The 21,705-nt window shown below is 41.0% G+C and overlaps 1 protein-coding gene across 2 annotated transcripts in view; it reads left to right on the top strand.

Annotated features, from left to right (window-relative positions):
- LOC122559761 (receptor-type tyrosine-protein phosphatase beta) overlaps positions 1–21,705 on the top strand; it is a 112,385-nt gene that overhangs the window by 19,020 nt on the left and 71,660 nt on the right. Inside the window, exons 1-2 of one of the 2 annotated variants that reach the window (XM_043709747.2) lie at positions 18,026–18,661; positions 19,121–19,397. In XM_043709747.2, coding sequence (XP_043565682.2) covers positions 18,605–18,661; positions 19,121–19,397 — 334 coding nt within the window. In that variant the 5' untranslated portion in view covers positions 18,026–18,604. Of the gene's footprint in view, positions 1–18,025; positions 18,662–19,120; positions 19,398–21,705 lie in introns of those variants that run through there. The other variant, XM_043709746.2, reaches the window with a different exon arrangement.

Raw genomic sequence — 21,705 nt, 5'->3', positions numbered from 1 at the left:
AACATTGATATTTCAGCAAATGTGCTTTCATGGGATGAAAACATACTAGTGACCTAAACAATTCCAGAAATTAAGTACTTATTCACAAGCATGAATAAACACATTTCTTCTTAAAATATTTGCTGACTTTATGCATTTGACTCAAATTTGCCAGTTTATTGTATCAGTGTCCATTTCTTTTGTTCCATAATGCATTGCAAAAAGACCACAAGTTTACCAACTGTTTGGACAAAATACAGAGTATCCATGCAACCAGAAGCCAGTCAGGGGTTGTATATGTGATTCAGAATCTAAGATTGTTTAGTGGGAACCAATATTTCTGTAGACACTATGGTAAACAATTAGACCACAAAAAGCTTCAGCATGCGTAGCAGTTTTCTGGCCAATAAGCTCAATCTAATTGATGGTTTGGATGTTATTTCAAAGTAGGCTGACCCTGTGTAATGCAAAACCTCTCTAACTTGATAATATTTATTTCTGAAGAGTGCAAAGAACTAAGGAATTTTGGAAATATATTTGAGCTTGTTATGCAACCATACTTGTTCTCTTGAAGAATATCAAAGATGAAAAATTAAAAGGTAATTATATCAGATTTCTAATTCTGAACATGTTTTGCAATCTATATAAAAATGAATTGTCTCTCTGTAATAAAGAGAAATGCCTATAGTCCTTTGTAAAATTGGTAATTATTTAATTGCTTACTTACAACACTCACCAATGTCACAAAGTGTTACTCACATTGAAGTTCCAGTATTTGTAAAATGCTGTGAAGTCTTACCGTTCACACCTTCCATTCATTAATTCACGTATCAGCACAAAACATGTGTCACATAACCCATTATCATTTCAACATTTGCTCATCTATGAGATTTTTGAACAAAAAGTGCTGTCTAAGGGTATTTTAATAAAGAACCTCCCAATGCCAAGTGTAGGCTCTTAGACACTGATATAATGGTGGTGTATTGTCTCTCTAGGAGTGGAGCATGCACGCTGATGTGTTAGGTGCCATGTTGCACTTGGGCCCATATTATCATAATTTGTGATTCGTGCTATATGCAGCTGCAGTGGTAAATAGTACAATGCATCACTATATTTTTGCACTATTTCTCCAAGAGAACATCATTATGTTCAACAAACATATTGCCTTAAGCAAATTTTATTGGATTTTATCTTCCACAGTGTTGTTTATGCACCATAATGTTTGATGTTTGGAAACTATCAAATTTGCGCCCATTATCATATGTTGGCTGTTCATGAATTTGCTGTTTGCAAGATTTTGCATGAACATAGCCCCTACAAATGGCATAGTTTTACTCTGCTATGAATGAGTGATTAGTTACGTAATTAAAATTTGGCATGCATTATATCGAGGAAGATATGGATGGTCTTCAAATATCCAAGTATCAATCAAATTCCAGTAAATAAATAAATTGCCTATAAATATAAAACATAATTTGAAAATATTGACAAAATCCAAATTTTGATGGCTGTCAAAGTTAACATGAAATCAACCTCTAATAGCTGAGCTAGGAGTCTTCATTTTGCATCATCACTACATCAATAGAAACGTTGGAAATCTGTAGGCATCCTTAGTTCTTTGCAGTAATCATGAGAAGTGTCATTTACCCTTTAATTCTCATGATGTGCAATGCTGTTATAAATTTTGAGACTCTATTTTACTGTATTAAAAGCTGTGAATACTAACACAATTTCACAACATCACAATTGGTCTGATTGTACTGCCATAAAGTGCCTTCTGATTATTTCCATCATTAAAGATTCTGCAAAATCCAAGTTGTATTGATATTTTAAAAGGAATTTGGTTATTGAGTCAATAATCAAAAGTCATAGGTTTAAAATCATTGTCAAAAGAACAATGGGAGTTGAGTTTTTTTCAGTTAAAGTTATCAGATCTGAAACACTTTGTCTAAAAAAAGTGGTGGAAGCTAATTCCATGAATAACTTTAAAGGTGAATTGGGCAAGTACTGAGAGATTAGTAAATTCAGGGTTACTATCAAAAAAGCATGAATGTGGGACTCTGTATGATTACTTCTCAAAGTGATTACTCAAAGGGCTGGATTACCTCCTTCTGCAGTGCATGCCTCTAAAATTCATGTTAGACCAGCTGCATAATTTTGAGCATCCCTTGAGTTTTTAAAGTGCCCCTCGTGAGTTTAGGAATTTCACAAAAATGTAATCAGTGCCACAGAGAATTGCACCTTTATGATAAAAGTTTAGGGCCAGGAAGCAGTATAACAGGGAAGTCACATTGTGAAAATTTAGGATAAATGGTATCTGTACCTGTACCTACAACAATAAAATGTTCAACCTTACACTTACCTTGTATTCCAGACTATCATGTTAGATACTGATTTCTTTTCAGAAGTTTAGTTAATTTATTCTGAATATTTAACTTTTTTAAAAAGGCTTGGATTTATTGTAATTAGCATTTGCTTATTTCATTTGTCTAGGTCATGATTTTACAGTTGACTATCCAAATAGACAAGAGTTGCAAACAATTTATTTTCTTAATGGTCAGCTGATTTCTGAATTCGCAGTTCAGCCAGTAAGTCTGCAGGTACTGGAGGTCTCAAACCTAAACAGAAATTGCTGGTGAACAGAACTTGCTGAGTTTCACCTACAATTTCTGTTTTTGTCAATGTGTGCGGTTGGACTATGTGCCTTTTGAAGTTGAACATTATCTATTTTGAGAAGACCAATCGCATCAGTTCTAATAGCATACCATGGTGCCTCCTTGTCCTTTATATATCAGTAACATGAATACACTTTCTTTACTCTCTCTGCTTGCCTGCTTGCCCTGCAACAAAGCTCTTGGGTAGCTGACTTGCTTCCAATTTTCTGAGAATGATATTTTGCGTTAACCACAGGAAGATATATGACAACAGGCAGCCACAATGGTCTCCTTTCCTTGTTATGGGTAAAACTATTGCCTTAAATCACTACCTTTCCACAACGGTATGATATTGATCAAGAATTACTTCTACTTTATAGATAATACTTAAACCTTGAAGCTTCCAGTTTCTTCTCCATAAGGCATAGTATTGATTCTAGAAAAGATTGAAAGTTGAGTCAATATTGGTGAACTTTAAATCTAAAATCTTTGGCACACAAATGCAACATTCAAGTGATTCAACATCTGACCATGTACAATACGAAAGTATTAATTATCACCACAATTATTATGTAACATATCCTAAAGTCTAAGCTAAAAATCTGAAGATGATGAGTTTAAATCTTACCCAGTATCTGGGGAAATTGAGTTAATTGAATAAGTAAATTTTAACTTAAAAGAACTAATATCTGCAAAGGTGACCTTGGTGACTATACAACATGATTGTTATAAAAACCCATTAAGGTCACTAATAACCTTTCGAGAAGGTAATCTGCCATCCTTACCTAATCAGGCCTACATGTAACTCCAGACCCATAGAAATGTGATTGACTCTGAACTACCGTGTGAACTGGCCTTGCCAGCAGTGCCTACCTCGTATCAGTCCCAAAACTGGTCAAATTCCACCATAACCTAATCGTTACAAATGAAGAATCATCCAAAACTGACTTTTTTTGCAGGTAAATGATGACCTGTTCTTAAGGGTGAAGGTGTTTCTGAATAAGATATTAATTTGAATACATTTTTTTTCCTGTGGCTGACTGAAAAATCAAGAATGACTAGTTGCAATAATGAGCAGTTTATAGTGTTCAAGCAGCCAAGCAAGTAATGTCATTATTTTACAATCCATTTAGGAAGGTTATTAGTGTGCAAGCTGTGGCAGTACAAACCACAATGGAATAATCAAAATTGACTCTATGCACATCAGAAGAATAGATACAGTCGAGCTTTGAAGAGAAGCTTTGTGGTATTGATGGAATCTGCTAACCAGACATACAGTGCACCAGCAAATGGTAGACAATATAATTACAGTGACCACGACATTCTAGACATGGAAAGAAGTGAACAAGTAACCAGATAACCTCAACAAAGGATGTTAACAAGTGTGACCATTATATTAATATGGCTGTGATAGCTTTATGATACAATACAATACAGCACAGGAACAGGCCCTTTCGCCCACCAAGCCAATTCCAATTCCTAGTCTTTATTTAGGAGAAAGACTCCAGTGCATCTCCTCCACTTCCCGCACCTCTGCCCTTGAGCCCTACTCCTCAAACTGCAATAAGGTCAGAACCCCTTCCCCCAATCCTCACCTTCCACACCACCAACCTCCAGATACAACGCATCATCCTCTGCCATTTCCGCCATTCACAGTCAGACCCAACTACCAGAGATATATATCCCTCCCCACCGCATTCTGCAAAGGCCATTCCCTCCGTGATTCCCTCGTTTGGTCCACGCCCACCACCAAACCATCCTCCATTCCTGGCACCGTCCCTTGCCACTGCGCCCACCCCTCCCCTCCCTCTCACCTCCATCCAAGGACCCAAAAGATCCTTTCACATCTGGCAGAAATTTTCCTGCTCCTCCAAATATCTCATCGACTGTGTCTGTTGCTCTCGATGTGGTCTCCTCTAATTTGGGGAGACAGGACGCCAACTTGCGGAGCATTTCAGAGAACATCTGTGGGACACACGCACTGAACAACCCCACTGCCCTGTGGCCAATCACTTCAACTCCCCCTCCCACTCCGCCAAGGACATCCAAGTCCTGGGCCTCCTCCACTGTCAAATCCTAGCTAGCCAACAAATGGAGGAAGAACACTTCATCTTCCACCTTGGGACCCTCCAACCACACGGAATCAATATTGATTTCACCAGTTTCCTCGTCTCTCCTCCCCTCACCTTATCTGATATCCAACCCTCCAACTCGGGTCTGCCCTCTTGAACTATCCTACCTGTCCATCTTCCTTCACACCTATCCGTTCCACCCTCTGGTCTGACCTATCACCATCACACCCCACCTTCATCTACCTATTGCATTCCCAGCTACCTTACCCCCAGGCCCACCACCCTCCCGTTTATCTTTCAGCCACCTTGGGACCCCCATATTCTTGATGAAGAGTTTATGCTCGAAATATTAACTCTCCTGCTCCTCAGATGCTGCTTTAACGGATGTGCTTTTCTAGCGCCATATGTTTTGATTCTAGTCTTTATTTAGAATCACTATTTATTGCCATACCCAGTTTCTATCCCTCTGTTTGCTTCCTGTTCATGTGTCTTTCAAAATGCACCTTAAATTTTGCTAACATGCCTGCTTCCAACACCTCGACTGGCAGTCCATTCCAGGCATCCACCACCCTCTAGGTGAAGCATTTTTCATGCACTTTACTCCTAATCTCCCCCCTCTCACCTTGAACAAGTTTTGTTTCCATTCCATCTCCATAACTTCACCACAAGAGTAATGGAGACCACATTTGTATGCATGAGTGGGAATTCTGACAAAGTTATATGTACAAGTCTGAGGAAATACTAACAAAGAGACAATTAAAGTGCATAAACAATATGATCAGGCAAATGAAGCACTTGTCTCTGCCATCTCTAGCTTTAGCTGCATTGTATTTTATAGCACGTTTTAAGGTTGCACCATGGTCCGAAGTGAAATACAGGTGGAGGTGGGTACTGTAGATGCTGGAGATTAGAGTCAACATTAGAGTGGTGCTGGAGAAGCACAGCAGGTCGGGCAGCATCCGAGGAGTAGGAAAATCGATGTTTCAGTCAAAAGCCTCGGAATGGAAAGATACATGGGAGGGGGTGGAGTTGGGGAGAAGGTAGCTGAGAGTGCAATAGGTGGATGGAGGTGGGGGTAAAGGTGATAGGTCAGAGAGGAGGGGGGAGCAGATAGGTGGGATGGAAGATTGACAGGTGGGACAGGTCATGAGGACGGTGCTGAGCTGGAAGGTTGACACTGGGGTAAGGTAGGGGGAGGGGAAATGAGGAAACTGGTGAAGTCCACATTGATGCCATGGGGTTGGAGGGTCCCGAAGCGAAAGATGAGGCATTCTCACGGCTGTGAGAAGTGAAATACAGCCAACTTATGAAGTGTAATCACTGTATAAGGAAACATAGCAGCTAATTTGCAATAATGGAGGGTGTTCTTTGCTTGAAGGTGTTCTCTGATATATGGTTACCTGTAAGATATATTTCAACTCAACAAATTTCCACATCTCATGAACTCTATGATACAGGAAGTAATTGCACTGGGATCATCATCGATTGCCTTTTGATGACTTTGAGGATCTTAATACCAATGAAGGATTCAGATCATCTTTAGCATGTTATGGCCATATTTACATAGGTGTTCACAGGTCTTTGCCTGCTACCCCCAGCTCATTCTGAGTTCTGAACAATGCTTACACAAGCTCATGTACAGATTTATTTAGTAGTCCACAACAGGGTGATCTTGGAGTTGGCACACATATTGGCAACTGGTACTTGGTAATGTAACAACCAAGTGACAGATGCCAGCAATACAGATAGTACTGAGGTCACAGAGGCAGTGGTGACTGCATCAATGCTGGGTAAGAGATATCACAGAAAGAAATAGTCTTCCATCTGAATCCATTGTAATTAATCTTACCACTACAGTAGAAGTCCTCTTAATCATGGTGGATGTGGGCATCAGCAGCTGGATTTGTGTAAAAATTCAAAACACAGCAAAGGAAACCAGATAGAATAGAGAAATGAATACTTGTTCATAAAACAAATGGTATAATGGTTTATCCATGTGACCATACCCTTCCATGAAATTCTGTTATATTGTGAAAAAGTAGAAGACAAATCAAGAGTTTATGGATATGCAGACTACATGTAAATGAAACAGTGGATTCTGTTGGCCAATGTTAGGCAAAATGCTGTGAATTGAATTGGTTCCCGTCTTATTGCTTTTCATTGTTTTGCACTGACACAGCCTCTTGTGTAGCTTTGTCGCACACAGTTCTGATGAAGAGCCACTGGACTCAGAACATCAACTCTGCTTTCTCTCCACAGATGCTGCCAGACCAGTTGAGTTTTTCCAGCAATTTCTATATTTTTTATTCCCAGCATCCACAGTTCTTTGGGGTTTTTTTTTGTCACACCATTGTTTCTTTATTCATGAACCACAATTTATGGAACATAAATAAAACTTCAATGTTTTTTGTTCACCTTGTAAGAGTGTGCAGCATAGCCCTTTGTAGCACTCTAAAGATCTGAACTATTGCCTTAGTATAATAATTATATTCTCTGAGATGAGCTTGATTAGAGTTGTTTGCAATGCAAATTTAAACAACCATTATTTTAGCATTACCTCATATTTCCCAGGAATGATCTATTCAATCTATTATCTTCCAAAGATAGTAGAGGATTGCCTCACTAATCAAGTACGTAAGATATGTAGTGCTCTTCCACCTAAAAGAAGATTACTATTTGCCTGTAAATTATTGTCAGTAAATTGGTGTCTTAACAGAATAAACAATTTGCACTTTCAGGAATCGATACTTTTATCTTTAAAAACGCTATTGGAATAATGGTGAATTCTCAACTGGCAACATAGGCAGAGTTCACAATGCCTCTATTATTGATGATTTATCAAATTGACAACAGCTTTTGATAAGAGTTTTTTGCTAAATTTAATGTCCATTCATGTGTATAAAAATAAAATTTAGCTATCCATCTTATTCATCATTGGTTAACTGTAATACTCTTCCCTGCACTTTTAGAGTCTTCTGGTCAGAAGAAAATGTTCAATTCTATTCTGTTTATTGCTATAACTAAAGCAATTCATATTAAAGAAGTCATGATTTGGAGATGTTGGTGTTGGACTGGGGTGTACAAAGTTAAAAATCACACAACACCAGGTTATAGTCCAACAGGTTTAATTGGAAGCACACTAGCTTTCGAAGCGATGCTCCTTCATCAGGTGATTGTCTGATCAGACAACCACCTGATGAAGGAGCGACGTTCCGAAAGCTATGTGTGCTTCCAATTAAACCTGTTGGACTATAACCTGGTGTTGTGTGATTTTTAACCATATTAAAGAAGACATCTTCAACCATTCAGACATCAGATAGTGAGTGCTATAATCTACTTGTTCATACAGTGCTCCTCTGTTATACGCAGAATGGTAAAACTTCTGCCTGGAAAGGGTGTCAGGACAATTCTCTCCTATTAGGCTATACTGTATCAATTGCCCCAGCAACTAAAGACAACCTCCTCCTGCTTCTGCTTCTGCTACTTTTACTCTTCCTCTATTTGCAGCTTTAACAACAGCCGTAGTCCACTGGTAACATTAATGTTCAGGTTAATGATTCGCAAAATCTGGTAAATATCCTAGAATTTCACTATTTAGCTGAGAGTATGATCTGGTGGAAGTATTTTTCATCAGTAGTAGCAACAATGACTGCAGCAATTATTATCATAAGCATTACTGTTGCTGTGTAACACCATGGGATTCCAGTTTGCTGTTTAACAGTTTTTGTATTGTTCTTCCCCAGAACTTTCTAACTTTTTGACCTGCCTGTGGGGCGGTGATGGCCTGGTGGTATTATTGCTGGATTGTTAATCCAGCTATCCAGCTAATGTTCTGGGTTCAAATCCCAGTGTTGCAGTTAGTGGAATTTGATCACAATAAAAATCTGGAATTAAGAGTTTAATGATGACCATAAAGCCATTGTCTATTGTTGGGGGGAAACCCCATCTGATTCACTAATACCTTTTAGGAAAGGAAACTGCCAACTTTACCTCATCTGGCTTACATGTGTCTCCAGACCTACACCAATGTGGTTGACTTTTAACTGTCATCTGGGATGGGCAATAAATTCTGGTCAAACCAACAACACCCAGATCCTGTGAATAAATTTTAAAAAACTGAAAAATAACAATTTTGGAGGAAACTAGAATATAGAATAACACTGCAACAAATTTGAATTTAAAACTGTATCCATAATTTAAACAATTGTTAACAATTATTCTATCATAAATCTGGTCATCCAGAAAGGAAAGCAGACACTCCGACTGTGTTGTCTCTTTCAATATTGTAGCATGTATCAAAGTCGAGGGATTTAAATCAGATATTTTGGCACATCTGAACAAAGTATGTTCCAATGTACTTTACTTATATAATCATATAAATGGCGTGCTGTAGATTATGTATTAAAAATGTGTATGATGTAAAAAACACATGAAACATGCTTACATAAATTATGATAGTCGTTACTGTTTTGATGTGAATTAAGTATCTTTCCACAATAAGAAATAATAACAAATGTCAGACTACTTTTGATACATTTATACAATTATACTGGTTTCAACTCAGATCACCGCTAATCTTCACCTTAAAATGTTTAAAATTCTTATTGATGTACAGCACATAAGCAAACCAACAGACAAGTCCTTGCTTTTAGTAAAAGAAAAATATCTGCTGACAACCGAGTGCAAATATTTATCTGACATACGATAAACAATATCATGAACTATTCCAATTTGGAAGTACTTAAGGCCAGTTGACAAGTAAATTAAAGCAATAAATATCATTTCTTTTGAGTTGAAAGGAAACAGTGACAGACATTGGTAAATATATTTTACATTCTAAACATTTCCATGCAGGATTAAAAAGCCTTATAAATGGAATATTGTAATTTTATGAGTGATCCAAAAATGCCAAACATACTTCTGAAAGATATCAAATTAAAATAGAATTGTTACTCATTCCAAACCAACCAGGATGTTGTCTCAATTCAGAGAGGATAAGCTGATAAGAAAAACACTCCTTTCCCAAAGAATTCCCAAAGTAATTGATTATTTATGTAGTCACGTTGTAGAAAAATGCAGCAACCAGTTTAAAAGGAATAAGGTTCCACAAAGAACAAATGAAATCAATGATAAATTAATATATTTTTGGCATCAGTTAAGAGAGGAATGTTGGCCAGAATATTGCAAGAACTCAATGTCCTTCTTCAAGTAATGCCGTGGAATCTTTTCTATCTATCTAATCAGGCAAATAAATCATAGCGTCATAGAGATGTACAGCATGGAAACAGACCCTTCGGTTCAACCCGTCCATGCTGACCAGATATCCCAACCCAATCTAGTCCCACCTGCCAGCACCTGGTCCATATCCCTCCAAACTCTTCCTATTCATATACCCATCCAGATGCCTGTTAAATGTTGCAATTGTACCAGCCTCCACCACAGCCTCTGGCAGCTCATTCCATACATGTACCACTCTCTGCGTGAAAAAGTTGCCCCTTAGGTCCCTTTTATATCTTTTCCCTCTCACCCTCTAGTTCTGGACTCCCCCAACCCAGGGAAAAGACTTTGTCTATTTATCCTATCCACACCCCTCATAATTTTGTAAACCTCTATAAGGTCACCCCTCAGCCTCCGATGCTCCAGGGAAAACAGCCCCAACCTGTTCAGCCTCTCCCCATAGCTCAAATCTACCAACCTTGACAACATCCTTGTAAATCATTTCTGAACCCTTTCAAGTTTCACAACATCTTTCCGATAGGAAGGAGACCAGAATTGCACGCAATATTCCAACAGTGGCCTAACCAATGTACAGCCGCAACACGACCGCCCAACTCCTGTATTCAATACTCTGACCAATAAAGGAAAGCATACCAAACACCTTCTTCACTATCCTATTTACCTGCGACTCCACTTTCAAGGAGCTATGAACCTGCCCTCCACGGTCTCTTTGTTCAGCAACATGCCCTAGGACCTTACCATTAAGTGTATAAGTCCTGCTAAGATTTGCATTCCCAAAATGCAGCACCTCGCATTTAACTGAATTAAACTGCATCTGCCACTTCTCGGCCCATTGGCCCATCTGATCAAGATCCAGTTGTAATCTAAGGTAACCTTCTTCACTGTCCACTACACCTCCAAAGTCTTATCGCCTTTAATGTCTCTTCTGAAGATTGCTACATCTAACAAGGCAGAACTCAATCAATGGCTCTCTAAGCTACTCCAACTTATTGGGGTGATCCCTGACTTTCCAAATCAGAGAATAGAATGCAATCAACTGAGCTAAGCCAAAAATGTATTAAATAATCAATTTAGAATTTGTCCTTTTTTTGTAGTTTAATGAAATGGGGCATTGCTGGCAAGGCCATCATTTGTTCCTTATCTCTAATTTCCTTTGAACTGATTGGCTTGCTAGGCCATTTCAAAGAACAGTAAACCACGTTACTGTGGGTCTGGAGTCACATGTAGGCTGAACCAAGTAAAGGTGGCAGATTTCCTTTGCAACAGAGCATTAATAGTCACTATTACTTGAGTCTAGCTATATATTGCAGATTTACTGACTGAACCAGCAAACCATTAGCTGCCACAATTGAATTTGATTGGCCTGGACTACTGGACTACTAATCCACTGATACTACCACTATGCTATCATCTTTCTATTTAGTCATGTTGCTGTTCCAAAAAAAATAAATTTGAAATCTGATTTTCAGAAGTTTATAAACTGATGGGTATTTCAGAGGTTTGGCATAGTGCGTTGAACTTAGTGCATTCCTTTGTGCTGTAAGTTCTATAATTCTCAGGAAATGAGAAAGCTTTGGACATTTAGATTTGTGGTACATTTCATTTTGCAGCAGCTTTTCCATTCAATGACATGATCATATGAGCAGAAAAATAGAAACTATAAAAAAAATTATTTCATCACTAACTCTTTTACTTGAAAGGAATCTTACAAAATTGGTGCTTTTTTTTAGTTTTATAAGTGTTGGTTATAACCACTAATTTATGCCTTTTATGGATTATACAGTTGTCATTCATGGCAGGAAATTTATTTTTTCATTCTCAAAATTTAGGCGTGACTGACAAGGCTGGAGTTTTTTTGCCCAGCCTGGCTGGTACATAGTTGATAGTAAACCTAATGTTTCTACAATTCCAGAGTTTTCTAGATTACTTCAGGGAGCAGTTAAGTGTCAATGGTGGTGGTGGGGGATCAGGTAAGGATAGCAAGTTTCCTTCTGTAAAGGGCATTACTGAACCAGTTGGACCATTAGGGTCTTGCATCAACTTGACTGCTTTAAAACAATTTCTGATACCATCCTTTTCTCCCTGCATGGTTAAAAATCACCTCAAGTTAACAATAGAATTTGAATTTTTTAATATGGATTATTAGTTTTGGCCTTCGGTTATTAATTCAGGAATACAAGAACTAACTATTGTAAGGTTATTTATTTAGATTAATTAATTTTGTTTACACTTTAATATAACAAGCAGGAGAACAAAGTGTTATTATAACAACCTACCAATGTATCTAATCATTTACAAATACTAATTTGAAAGCAAATTTGCCTTTTTAAAACATCTGCCTTCTACTAATGTGAAATTGCCTATGATGAAAAAGACACCAGGGAGTACAGTGACATCTATAATTGCTGCTGAGTGTTTGAGGAACTAAAAATGAAGGCATCCAAGAAATGTAAGAAAATGTAAAAATATAACTGAACTAGATTGTAAAAGGGTTTAAAAACAGATTGCATTCACTACCTATGGACGGCATATCAAAATGGAGCACAATCTAAACTAAAATGCACTCATATTGTGGCACCTTCTGGGATGGTTTGAAACAAAAACAGGAAATGTTGGACAAAGTCAGCAGGTCTGGCAGCATCTATAGAGAAGAAAGTGAGGTCTGCAGATGCTGGAGATCAAAGTTGAAACTTTATTGCTGGAACAGCACAGCAGGTCAGGCAGCATCCAGGGAACAGGAGATTCGACGTTTCGGGCACAGGCCCTTCTTCAGGAATGAGCAGAGAGTGTTCAGCAGGAGAAGATAAAAGGTAGGGAGGAGGGACTTGGAGGAGGGGAGTTGGAAATGTGATAGGTGGAAAGAGGTCAAGGTGAGGGTGATAGGTCGGAGTAGGGTGGAGGCGGAGAGGTCAAGAAGAAAGGAGATATGGCTGTGGTAACGAGTCTGCTTCAGAATGTGGCTGAAGAGCTTCTGTGCAGAGGAGATGACCTGGGGTGTGCAGTGAGAGAGGGACTCACTGAAATCTTTGTAGAGAGAGGCAGAGAGCTTCTTCAAGGAAGGCATCCTTGTAAGAGGATTCGCAGTAGGTTGAAATCTTCGAGGAGAAAGTGAGGTCTGCAGATGCTGGAGATCAAAGTTGAAACTTTATTGCTGGAACAGCACAGCAGGTCAGGCAGCATCCAGGGAACAGGAGATTCGACGTTTCGGGCACAGGCCCTTCTTCAGGAATGAGCAGAGAGTGTTCAGCAGGAGAAGATAAAAGGTAGGGAGGAGGGACTTGGAGGAGGGGAGTTGGAAATGTGATAGGTGGAAAGAGGTCAAGGTGAGGGTGATAGGTCGGAGTAGGGTGGAGGCGGAGAGGTCAAGAAGAAAGGAGATATGGCTGTGGTAACGAGTCTGCTTCAGAATGTGGCTGAAGAGCTTCTGTGCAGAGGAGATGACCTGGGGTGTGCAGTGAGAGAGGGACTCACTGAAATCTTTGTAGAGAGAGGCAGAGAGCTTCTTCAAGGAGAGGAGTCAATATTTTGGGTCTTTTGACCCTTCCTCAGAACAGGTCACTGAAGCCCAAATGTTGACTTTGCTTTCTCTCCTCAGATGCTGCCAGACTCTCTGAGCTACGCTAGCAGTTTTTGTTTTTGTTTCAGACTTCCAGCATCCTTTTTTTACTCCATGGGATGATATGTAACAGACTCTTGACTTGGGCATTATAAAGGGATTGGGCATTATAAAGGGATTGCAGCATCTGACTGAAATATACTGTCCCATGGAAAGAAGAGAGGAGAGAAGGAATACAGAGGAGGAAGCACTGGATGTCTTGAAACATATGGAAGTGGATAAATCTCCAGGACCTGATCAGGTGTACCCTAGAGCTCTGTGGGAAGCTAGGAAAGTGATTGCTGGGCCTCTTGCTGAGATATTTGCATCGTCGATAGTCACAGGTGAGGTGCCTGAAGACTGGAGGTTGGCTAATGTGATGCCACTGTTTAAGAAGGGTGGTAAGGACAAGCCAGGGATCTATAGACCAGTGAGCCTGACGTTGGTGGTGGGCAAGTTGTTGGAGGAAATCCTGAGGGACAGGATGTACATGTATTTGGAAAGGCAAGGACTGATTAGGGATAGTCAACATGGTTTTGTGCGTGGGAAATCATGTCTCACAAATTTGATTGAGTTTTTTGAAAAAGTAACAAGGAGGATTGATGAGGGCAGAGGAGTAGATGTGACGTCTATGGACTTCAGTAAGGCATTCGACAAGGTTTCCCATGGGAGACTGATTAGCATACAGGGAGAACTGGGTGGCACAGTGGTTAGCGCTGCTGCCTCACAGCGCCAGAGACCCGGGTTCAATCCCCGCCTCAGGTGACTGAGTGTGTGGAATTTGCACATTCTCCCTGTGTCTGCACGGGTTTCCTCTGGGTGCTCTGGTTTCTTCCACAGTCCAATGTGCAGGTTAGGTGAATTGGCCACGCTAAATTGCCCATAGTGTTAGGTAAAGGGGTAAATGTAGAGGAATGGGTCTGGGTGGGTTGCGCTTCAGCGGGTTGGTGTAGACTTGTTGGGCCGAAGGGCCTGTTTCCACACTGTAAGTAATCTAAACTAGTCACTTGGATACAGAGCTGGCTCAAAGGTAGAAGACAGAGAGTGGTGGTGGTGGAGGGTTGTTTTTCAGACTGGAGGCCTGTGACCAGTGGAGTGCCACAAGGATCGATGCTGGGTCCTCTATTTTTTGTCATTTACATAAATGATTTGGATGCAAGCATATGAGGCACAGTTAGTAAGTTTGCAGATTGGAGGTGAGTGGACAGCGAAGAGGGTTACTTCAGATTACAACAGGATCTGGACCAGATGGCCAACGGGCTGAAAAGTGGCAGATGGAGTTTAATTCAGATAAATGCGAGGTGCTGCATTTTGGGAAAGCAAATCTTAGCAGGACTTATACACTTAATGGTCAGGTCCTAGGGAGTGTTACTGAACAAAGAGACCTTGGAGTGCAGGTTCATAGCTCCTTGAAAGTGGAGTCGCAGGTAGATAGGATAGTGAAGAAGACGTTTGGTATGCTTTCTTTTATTGGTCAGAGTATTGAGTGCAGGAGTTGGGAGGTCATGTTGCGGCTGTACAGGACATTGTTTAGGCCACCGTTGGAATATTGCGTGCAATTCTGGTCTCCTTCCTATTGGAAAGATGTTGTAAAACTTGAAAGGGTTCAGAAAAGATTTACAAGGATGTTGCCAGGGTTGAAGGATTTGAGCTATAGTGAGAGGCTGAACAGGCTGGGGCTGTTTTCCCTGCAATGACGGAGGCTGAGGGGTGATCTTATAAAGGTTTACAAAATTATGAGGGGCATGGATCGAGTAAATAGGTAAAGTCTTTTCCCTGGGGTTGGGGAGTCCAGAACTAGAGGGCATAGGTTTAGGGTCAGAGGGGAAAGATATAAAAGAGACCTACGAGGCAACTTTTTCACACAGAAGGTGGTACGTATATGGAATGAGCTGCAGAGGAAGTGACGGAGGCTGATACAATTGCAACACTAAAGAGGCATTTGGATGGGTATATGAATCGGAAGGGTTTGGAGGGATATGGGTCGGGTGCTGGCAGGTGGGACTAGATTGGGTTGGGATATCTGGTCGACATGGACAAGTTGGACAGAAGGGTCTGTTTCCATGCTGTCCATCTCTATGACTCTATGAATATCAAGCTGATGGATATGGTGGTGCTGCAATCAGATTAGTAACCTAAAGGGGAAATGATAAATTATTGGTGTATATACAGCACGATTAAATCCAACACGCTAGAAACAAGCAACATTCCAATGACATTTCCTGTTAATGATGTGAGTTGGAGACTTTGCAGAGCTTTGGTGAGAAGGCAGTGTGATTCATTAGATTACTTAGTGTGGAAACAAGCCCTTCGGGCCAACAAGTCCATACTGACCCTCCGAAGCACAACCCACCCATACATTTACCCCTTCACCTAACACTACGGGCAATTTAGCATGGCCAATTCACCTAACCTGCACATATTTGGACTGTGGGAGGAAACCCACGCAGACACAGGGAGAATGTGCAAACTCCACACACAATCGCCTGAGGCGGGAATTGAACCCGGGTCTCTGGCGCTGTAAGGCAGCAGTGCTAACCACTAGATACATGTTTCAAGGAGCAGGTATGATGGCCCAAATGTCAGAGTTTCATAATTATTGAGTGAGTTGTGTTCCTGTTGTTCAATCCGTGAGGTGCAGAACTACACCCTCTCCATGTTTCAACGTATCTAAAATCAATTACATTGTAGCTTATGCACAGATCCTAAGTTTCAGAAGAAAGTTATCATCCGTTGGTTTCTGTTGATGCTCAGTTGTGGAATTAACAGTTCCTGAAATGTAAGTCTATTGTACAACTTTCAGTCAAACCTTCTTAGATAATCAAATAAATTACTAGATCAGTTTCAATGCATTTCTCCCTCCAGGGTGCACTAACAAGGGAGACCCTGAAATGTAAAACTGATTTATTGACAGAAATCTAGGGGGGGAAGGGGCCAGTTAAAGTCAAGGCGAGGTTGGCTGCTTGTAACAAGGTGAAGTTCAGAACTTGAGAGTATAGCGTTTAAAACACAAGCAGCGCAGGTTGTGTGTCATGATTTAGAGATGGCCGGTGTTGGACTGGGGTGTACAAAGTTAAAAATCACACAACACCAGGTTATAGTCCAACAGGTTTAATTAGAAGCACACTAGCTGATGAAGGAGCGACGCTCCGAAAGCTCGTGTGCTTGCAATTATACCTGTTGGACTATAACCTGGTGTTGTGTGATTTTTAACTTCAGTTTGTGTGTGTGTGACCAAGAGAAAGCAGTGCGCCGCATGACCTTATTGTTTGCCTTTTGGCAGTCTGTTGTAAATAACTCGGCGGGTTATGTGCAAGTTCAGATTCTTGCGAGACAAAAAGTTCTGCAAAGCCCTTTCCTCCTGATAAAGGCTCGAATCAAAGTTAGAAAAATGACAGGAAGCGCCGGGTAAGTATATGGACGAAGCCGGGCTGACTATTAAAGCACATCCTGGCCCTCCCATTGCCTGACATCCGCACTTTCCTCTCCCAGAACAGTGCAAACGCCGCCGCTCTTTTGTTCGCTGCCTTCTGTGAATAATTGACTTATGGAGAATATCTAAACAATTTACTTTTATCAAGCTAAACACAATCGAGCAGTTCGGGGGGGGGGGGGGGGAGGTTGGCGGTGGACTTGAATGTCAATGTGAAACTGCACTTTGTTGGAGTCCCGCGATTTAAAATTCTCATTTCTGTGAACATGAAACAAAGGTGACCCTTTCACTTGGCGGGTGGACAACACAGTTGCAGAGTCTAATGCAAAGCCTGCATTTTAGAACAGACACCGAGAACAGCCAACATTTGAAAACTGGCTGGCACTGACAACGGAAAACAAAATTAGACAGGTCCAATGAGCCTAGGAAGTGACTAAACAGTGCAGTGGATTCAAAAAGGACAAGGGAACAGATTGGTGGTAAATCAAAAACACACAAATTATGCAACATTAAGGGAGAAGAGGAGCAAAGGAAGAGAAACAGAATAAAGTGGTTCATAAAATCAAAGAGAGAGGGAAACTCAGCTTTAAGAATTGGAATAAGTGCATGTTCAGGTCTCCAGTATCCTCAGTGCTTGCTTTTAAGCACTGAGGATACTGTCCTTTTTATAATCTCCCAGAATGGGACTTGGAGATTATAAGAAGGACAGCCTGAGGAGAGAGATAAACGATTGATAGCAAAAGGACTGAGAGATAGAAAATCGGGGGCGTGGGGAGGAGATGGAGATACGGTTTAATTCTGTACACAGGAAGCGGCTAAAGAAACTAAAGGTGAATAAAGTGCGGAGTCCGAACAGTGTGTCGAGCGAGTGTAGAAAGTTTGACGGAGAGGCGGGGAGGGGGAGGAGAAGGGAAAGGCGGCTCGTCCACGAGAGGTAAAGAAAATAAACAGATTATCCCCGAAAAAAGTGAGAGTAGGTCTGAGTGAAGGAGCTGGGAGGGTCAGTGCAGTCAGGAGGAGGGAGTTGGAGGAGGGGTCGCGAGAGTGGAGGGTATGTTTGGGGGCTGCCTTTCACAACTCGGAAACTCCAAGATTAGATGCCGGGAGGATTTGCACTTTTCGAAGCGAGGCCGTAGGGATTTTGAAAATTAAGTCCCAAGCCTGGATTAATACTTTGGAAAGAGCTGAGGAAATTCACTCTTGATTGAGGAAGTCAATGGAAGCGGTTCAGCTGAGTGACTGGGTCAGGATGGCAGCGTGGGAACTCCAGCCCACAGTTCACACCGTCTCCCTGTACACTGGGAGCCAGCTCCAGCCCAACGCCACAGATTCCAGCCGATCCCACTGCTACCCGCCTTACTCCAGCGGAGTGCTCGAGTAGACCCCATCGCAAGAGAGATAAACTAACCTCGGGAATACTTTGGGAGCACATCGAGGAGTTTCTCTGCGGTCAACAGGTGTCTCTCTCTCTCTCTCTGCAACACAGAACTCCCTCAAGAATTTGGATTGTGTGAAAGTGCTGGTTTGGAAAGATCACTGGTCGCTGTAGAGATTGTCACTCACAGATCTGTACAGTATTGATGTAACATACCTTTTAGTCCGGGAGAACCGGTGGATAAGAATCACACACGCAATGCTGGGACCTGAAACAGGGTCCATATTGCTATGGATGGCATTCTGTCTGTTCAAGGTGAGTTCTGGTAAAAGTACCTGCCAAACCTCTTTAATATCCCGGTGATCTTCAGCAGAGTCGCCTGTTGATTTTTGGAACTGAAGCATAATAACACTTGCAGTTCTAAGGTGAAATTAAACTACAATTGCGTTTTTTGTTTGTTGGTCTCGTACTCAGTCACCCACGATGTACGTTTGGAAAAAAATGTGTTTACGGGAAAAAGAGGCACGCGTAACTTTTTCCTCTTTAGGATATTTGCAAAAATTGCCAAATGTGAAAGGGAACAACAACAATGTAATGTTGATGAATGCAAAACAAAAGTTTCCAAAACCTATCTTTTTTTTTGTCAGAATTATTCAAGTGCTGTACTAGCACAGGGACATTTACAAACCATTTATAAAGTTCGCCCACGCTGTGCGCTGGAAGGAAATGTTGGATTAATTGCTTTGTTTGCGTGTGTCTTACTTTTCATTCCAGTATGGGATTGTGGAGGCTGAGAGATGCGCGGTTAACATGACTGGCATCAGCCAGACCGGGGATACCGTCCACCTTGTGTGGAACAGCCCGGGGAGCGCCTGCAACTTCAGCGTGGCTTACAAATGGAACCAGTCCTGGGTGGAGAGCTGCAAACCCGCTCTGTCCAGCGGAGCTGCCTACGAGTGTGAGGTGAACGAGCTGGAGGCGGGCAGACTACACCGGCTCTTGATTGTGTCGCTTACTGACGGGCTATCGGCAAATATAACAGTGCAGACAGGTAAGGTACAGACCTGGACATCATAGAAACGAACGAAAGAGGCGGGAGGAAACTTATTATATATAATTGGGTGGGGGTGGGGCTATCAACAAAGGTATTAGATGTTATTAAATGTATGATACAATACGTTAGTTGACCAGGTCAGATGTCGCACGACATCATAGCTTGTGATTTCAAATAAACCTGTTGGACTATAACTTGGTGCCGTGTGACTTGTGGCATTGTCCACCCCAGTCCAACAACGGCACCTCCACATCATAGTCTACCCAGATACGGAATTATATGTTCTATTATATAATGACGCTTTCTATTAATGTATTTATAGAGTTAAGACCATTGTTAAAATGTGGCACAGCCTCAGTTTGAAATTCCAATTCTTCCCGGGGTTAAAAATTGACATATCCATGGGAAGTATACGTGGGGAGTGGTGCGGCGGGGCGATGTTGGAAGTTAGTGGGGGTGTCAATAACCAGTTTCACCTGAAGAAAAAAACATAACGTCCCGGGAACTTCCAGCAACTCTTGGGAGGATTCCCAGACAGCGGCCACTGGGTGGCGTCTACAGCCAGCCTGCGGCACCAACTTAAACCAGCGTGTTGTGCAGTCCGCACACTTAACCCAGGCTGAGCAAAGACAGCAATTCCTCAGCCACAGTTAACTCTTCTGTTAAAGGGGCATGAACTCGACCATTGAGGAGGCTGGATTAAAACAAAAAGAATAACACATTGCCATGTAATACTGGATTTACTTTATAGGGGAGTGCCCGGAGGTGGTTATTTTCCACACGAGGGAAAAACAAATTGTCTGCAGAAAGTGGTGGGGAACAGTTTCAGGCACCTTTCGAAAGTAAATCGAAAGGGTCGACATTTTGAAAGTGAAAACAGCTGACGACAGGCTGGAATCTAGACTGAAAGATATGTCACTTCACTCCATGTCCAATATCTTACTTAGAAGCTTAGTTCATAACTTCGAGCTTAAAGCTGACAAAAAAAAACGGTGGTATTGTAGTACGGTGGTAGTGTCCCTCCCTCTGGGCCAACCACTCCAGGTTCACGACTCACTTGCGTCAGAGATGTGTCCGAACATTGTTTTTAAATATGAATGATTAGTTCCTCGCTTAAATATTAACTATGCACACATTAGAATTATGCTTCTACCTCTGCTAATTATCATGGCAAGAGCTGTTTTTCGAGGAGAGGAGATTATTTCCAAACCCACTGCCCCCCCCCCCCCCCCGTTGGCACTCTGCCTCCACAGGGGACCTTTATTTAGGCCGTACAAGTGCGTACAGATGTGAACGGCGGTGATATTACTGGACAGAGGCCAATCCCTAAATATGCAACAATGGTTTGAAGTTGAGCCGAGCCAGGAGTAGTTGAGCCCCGCCAGTATTGTTCCTTTGTTCTAACGGATGTTAGAAAAGGTCTGAGTATTTTATTCTCGTTGCCAAATAGATTTGAGTAGATAGGGAATGTACTGTCCAACTGAACCTTCGAAACACGCAACCTGAAATCTCGGCCTGTATGCTGCAGTAAAGGATTGGATTGGGTTGTTCATACACTCCGAGAAACCTGTTCCTTTTTATTTAACATAATGTTTCAGTATAAGACTTTACATATATATTCGTTGCTATCCGATTTAGTAATTTACCAATAATTTGATTAGGGTTTCCACCTACTATATAGTACATAACATGTGTAGAGAGTTGGCCAATATCTCCCCAGTTTATCTCAGTCATAATCTGGGGTGAACCAGGTTCTAAGATTTGTACCTAACATCCTTGGCCATTTAATTACCTCACTATTGGCATTAACACATGGGAATTTGCCGACCACACCATCCGCTCAATAGATTTTCTTAAAATAAAGGAAAATAATACCTCTGATCCCTAATTGGAGAGCTGGGAAATTAGTTCACCATTTTTAATATTTAGACTTAAAAAAGACCATACCAGAGAAAATAGCCTAAGTAACTAAGAAAAGTTGAGCAAATTTGCAACAGAAAGAGGTTGGAATGTGGAAATTTTTTTGCTGCAAGCAGTGATTAATACTGAAAGAAATCCTTAATTGCGTAAAGGAAAATAAAAATGGATAATGGATAATGGAGGAAACTGGAAAATCAGTCATAGAATCATAAAGTTATAAAATCCTTCAAAAGAACCTTGTCTCAGCATTGTGACTTTGTGCTAATATTTCCCTTTCTGTGTTAATACAATTGCTTAGGTATTTTTAAATATAAAACCTGGGAATCTTTTGGATTTCAATAGTCCGAGAGATTTGGTGTGTTCTATTTAAAGTACTTTTCTGAAA

The sequence above is a fragment of the Chiloscyllium plagiosum genome, unplaced genomic scaffold (assembly GCF_037043375.1).
Source record: "Chiloscyllium plagiosum isolate Xiang-an unplaced genomic scaffold, Cpla_swu_hap1 HiC_scaffold_19, whole genome shotgun sequence".
Taxonomy (NCBI): domain Eukaryota; kingdom Metazoa; phylum Chordata; class Chondrichthyes; order Orectolobiformes; family Hemiscylliidae; genus Chiloscyllium; species Chiloscyllium plagiosum.
Note: the sequence above shows the minus strand (reverse complement) of the source record. Positions and strands in the feature narration are given on the sequence as shown.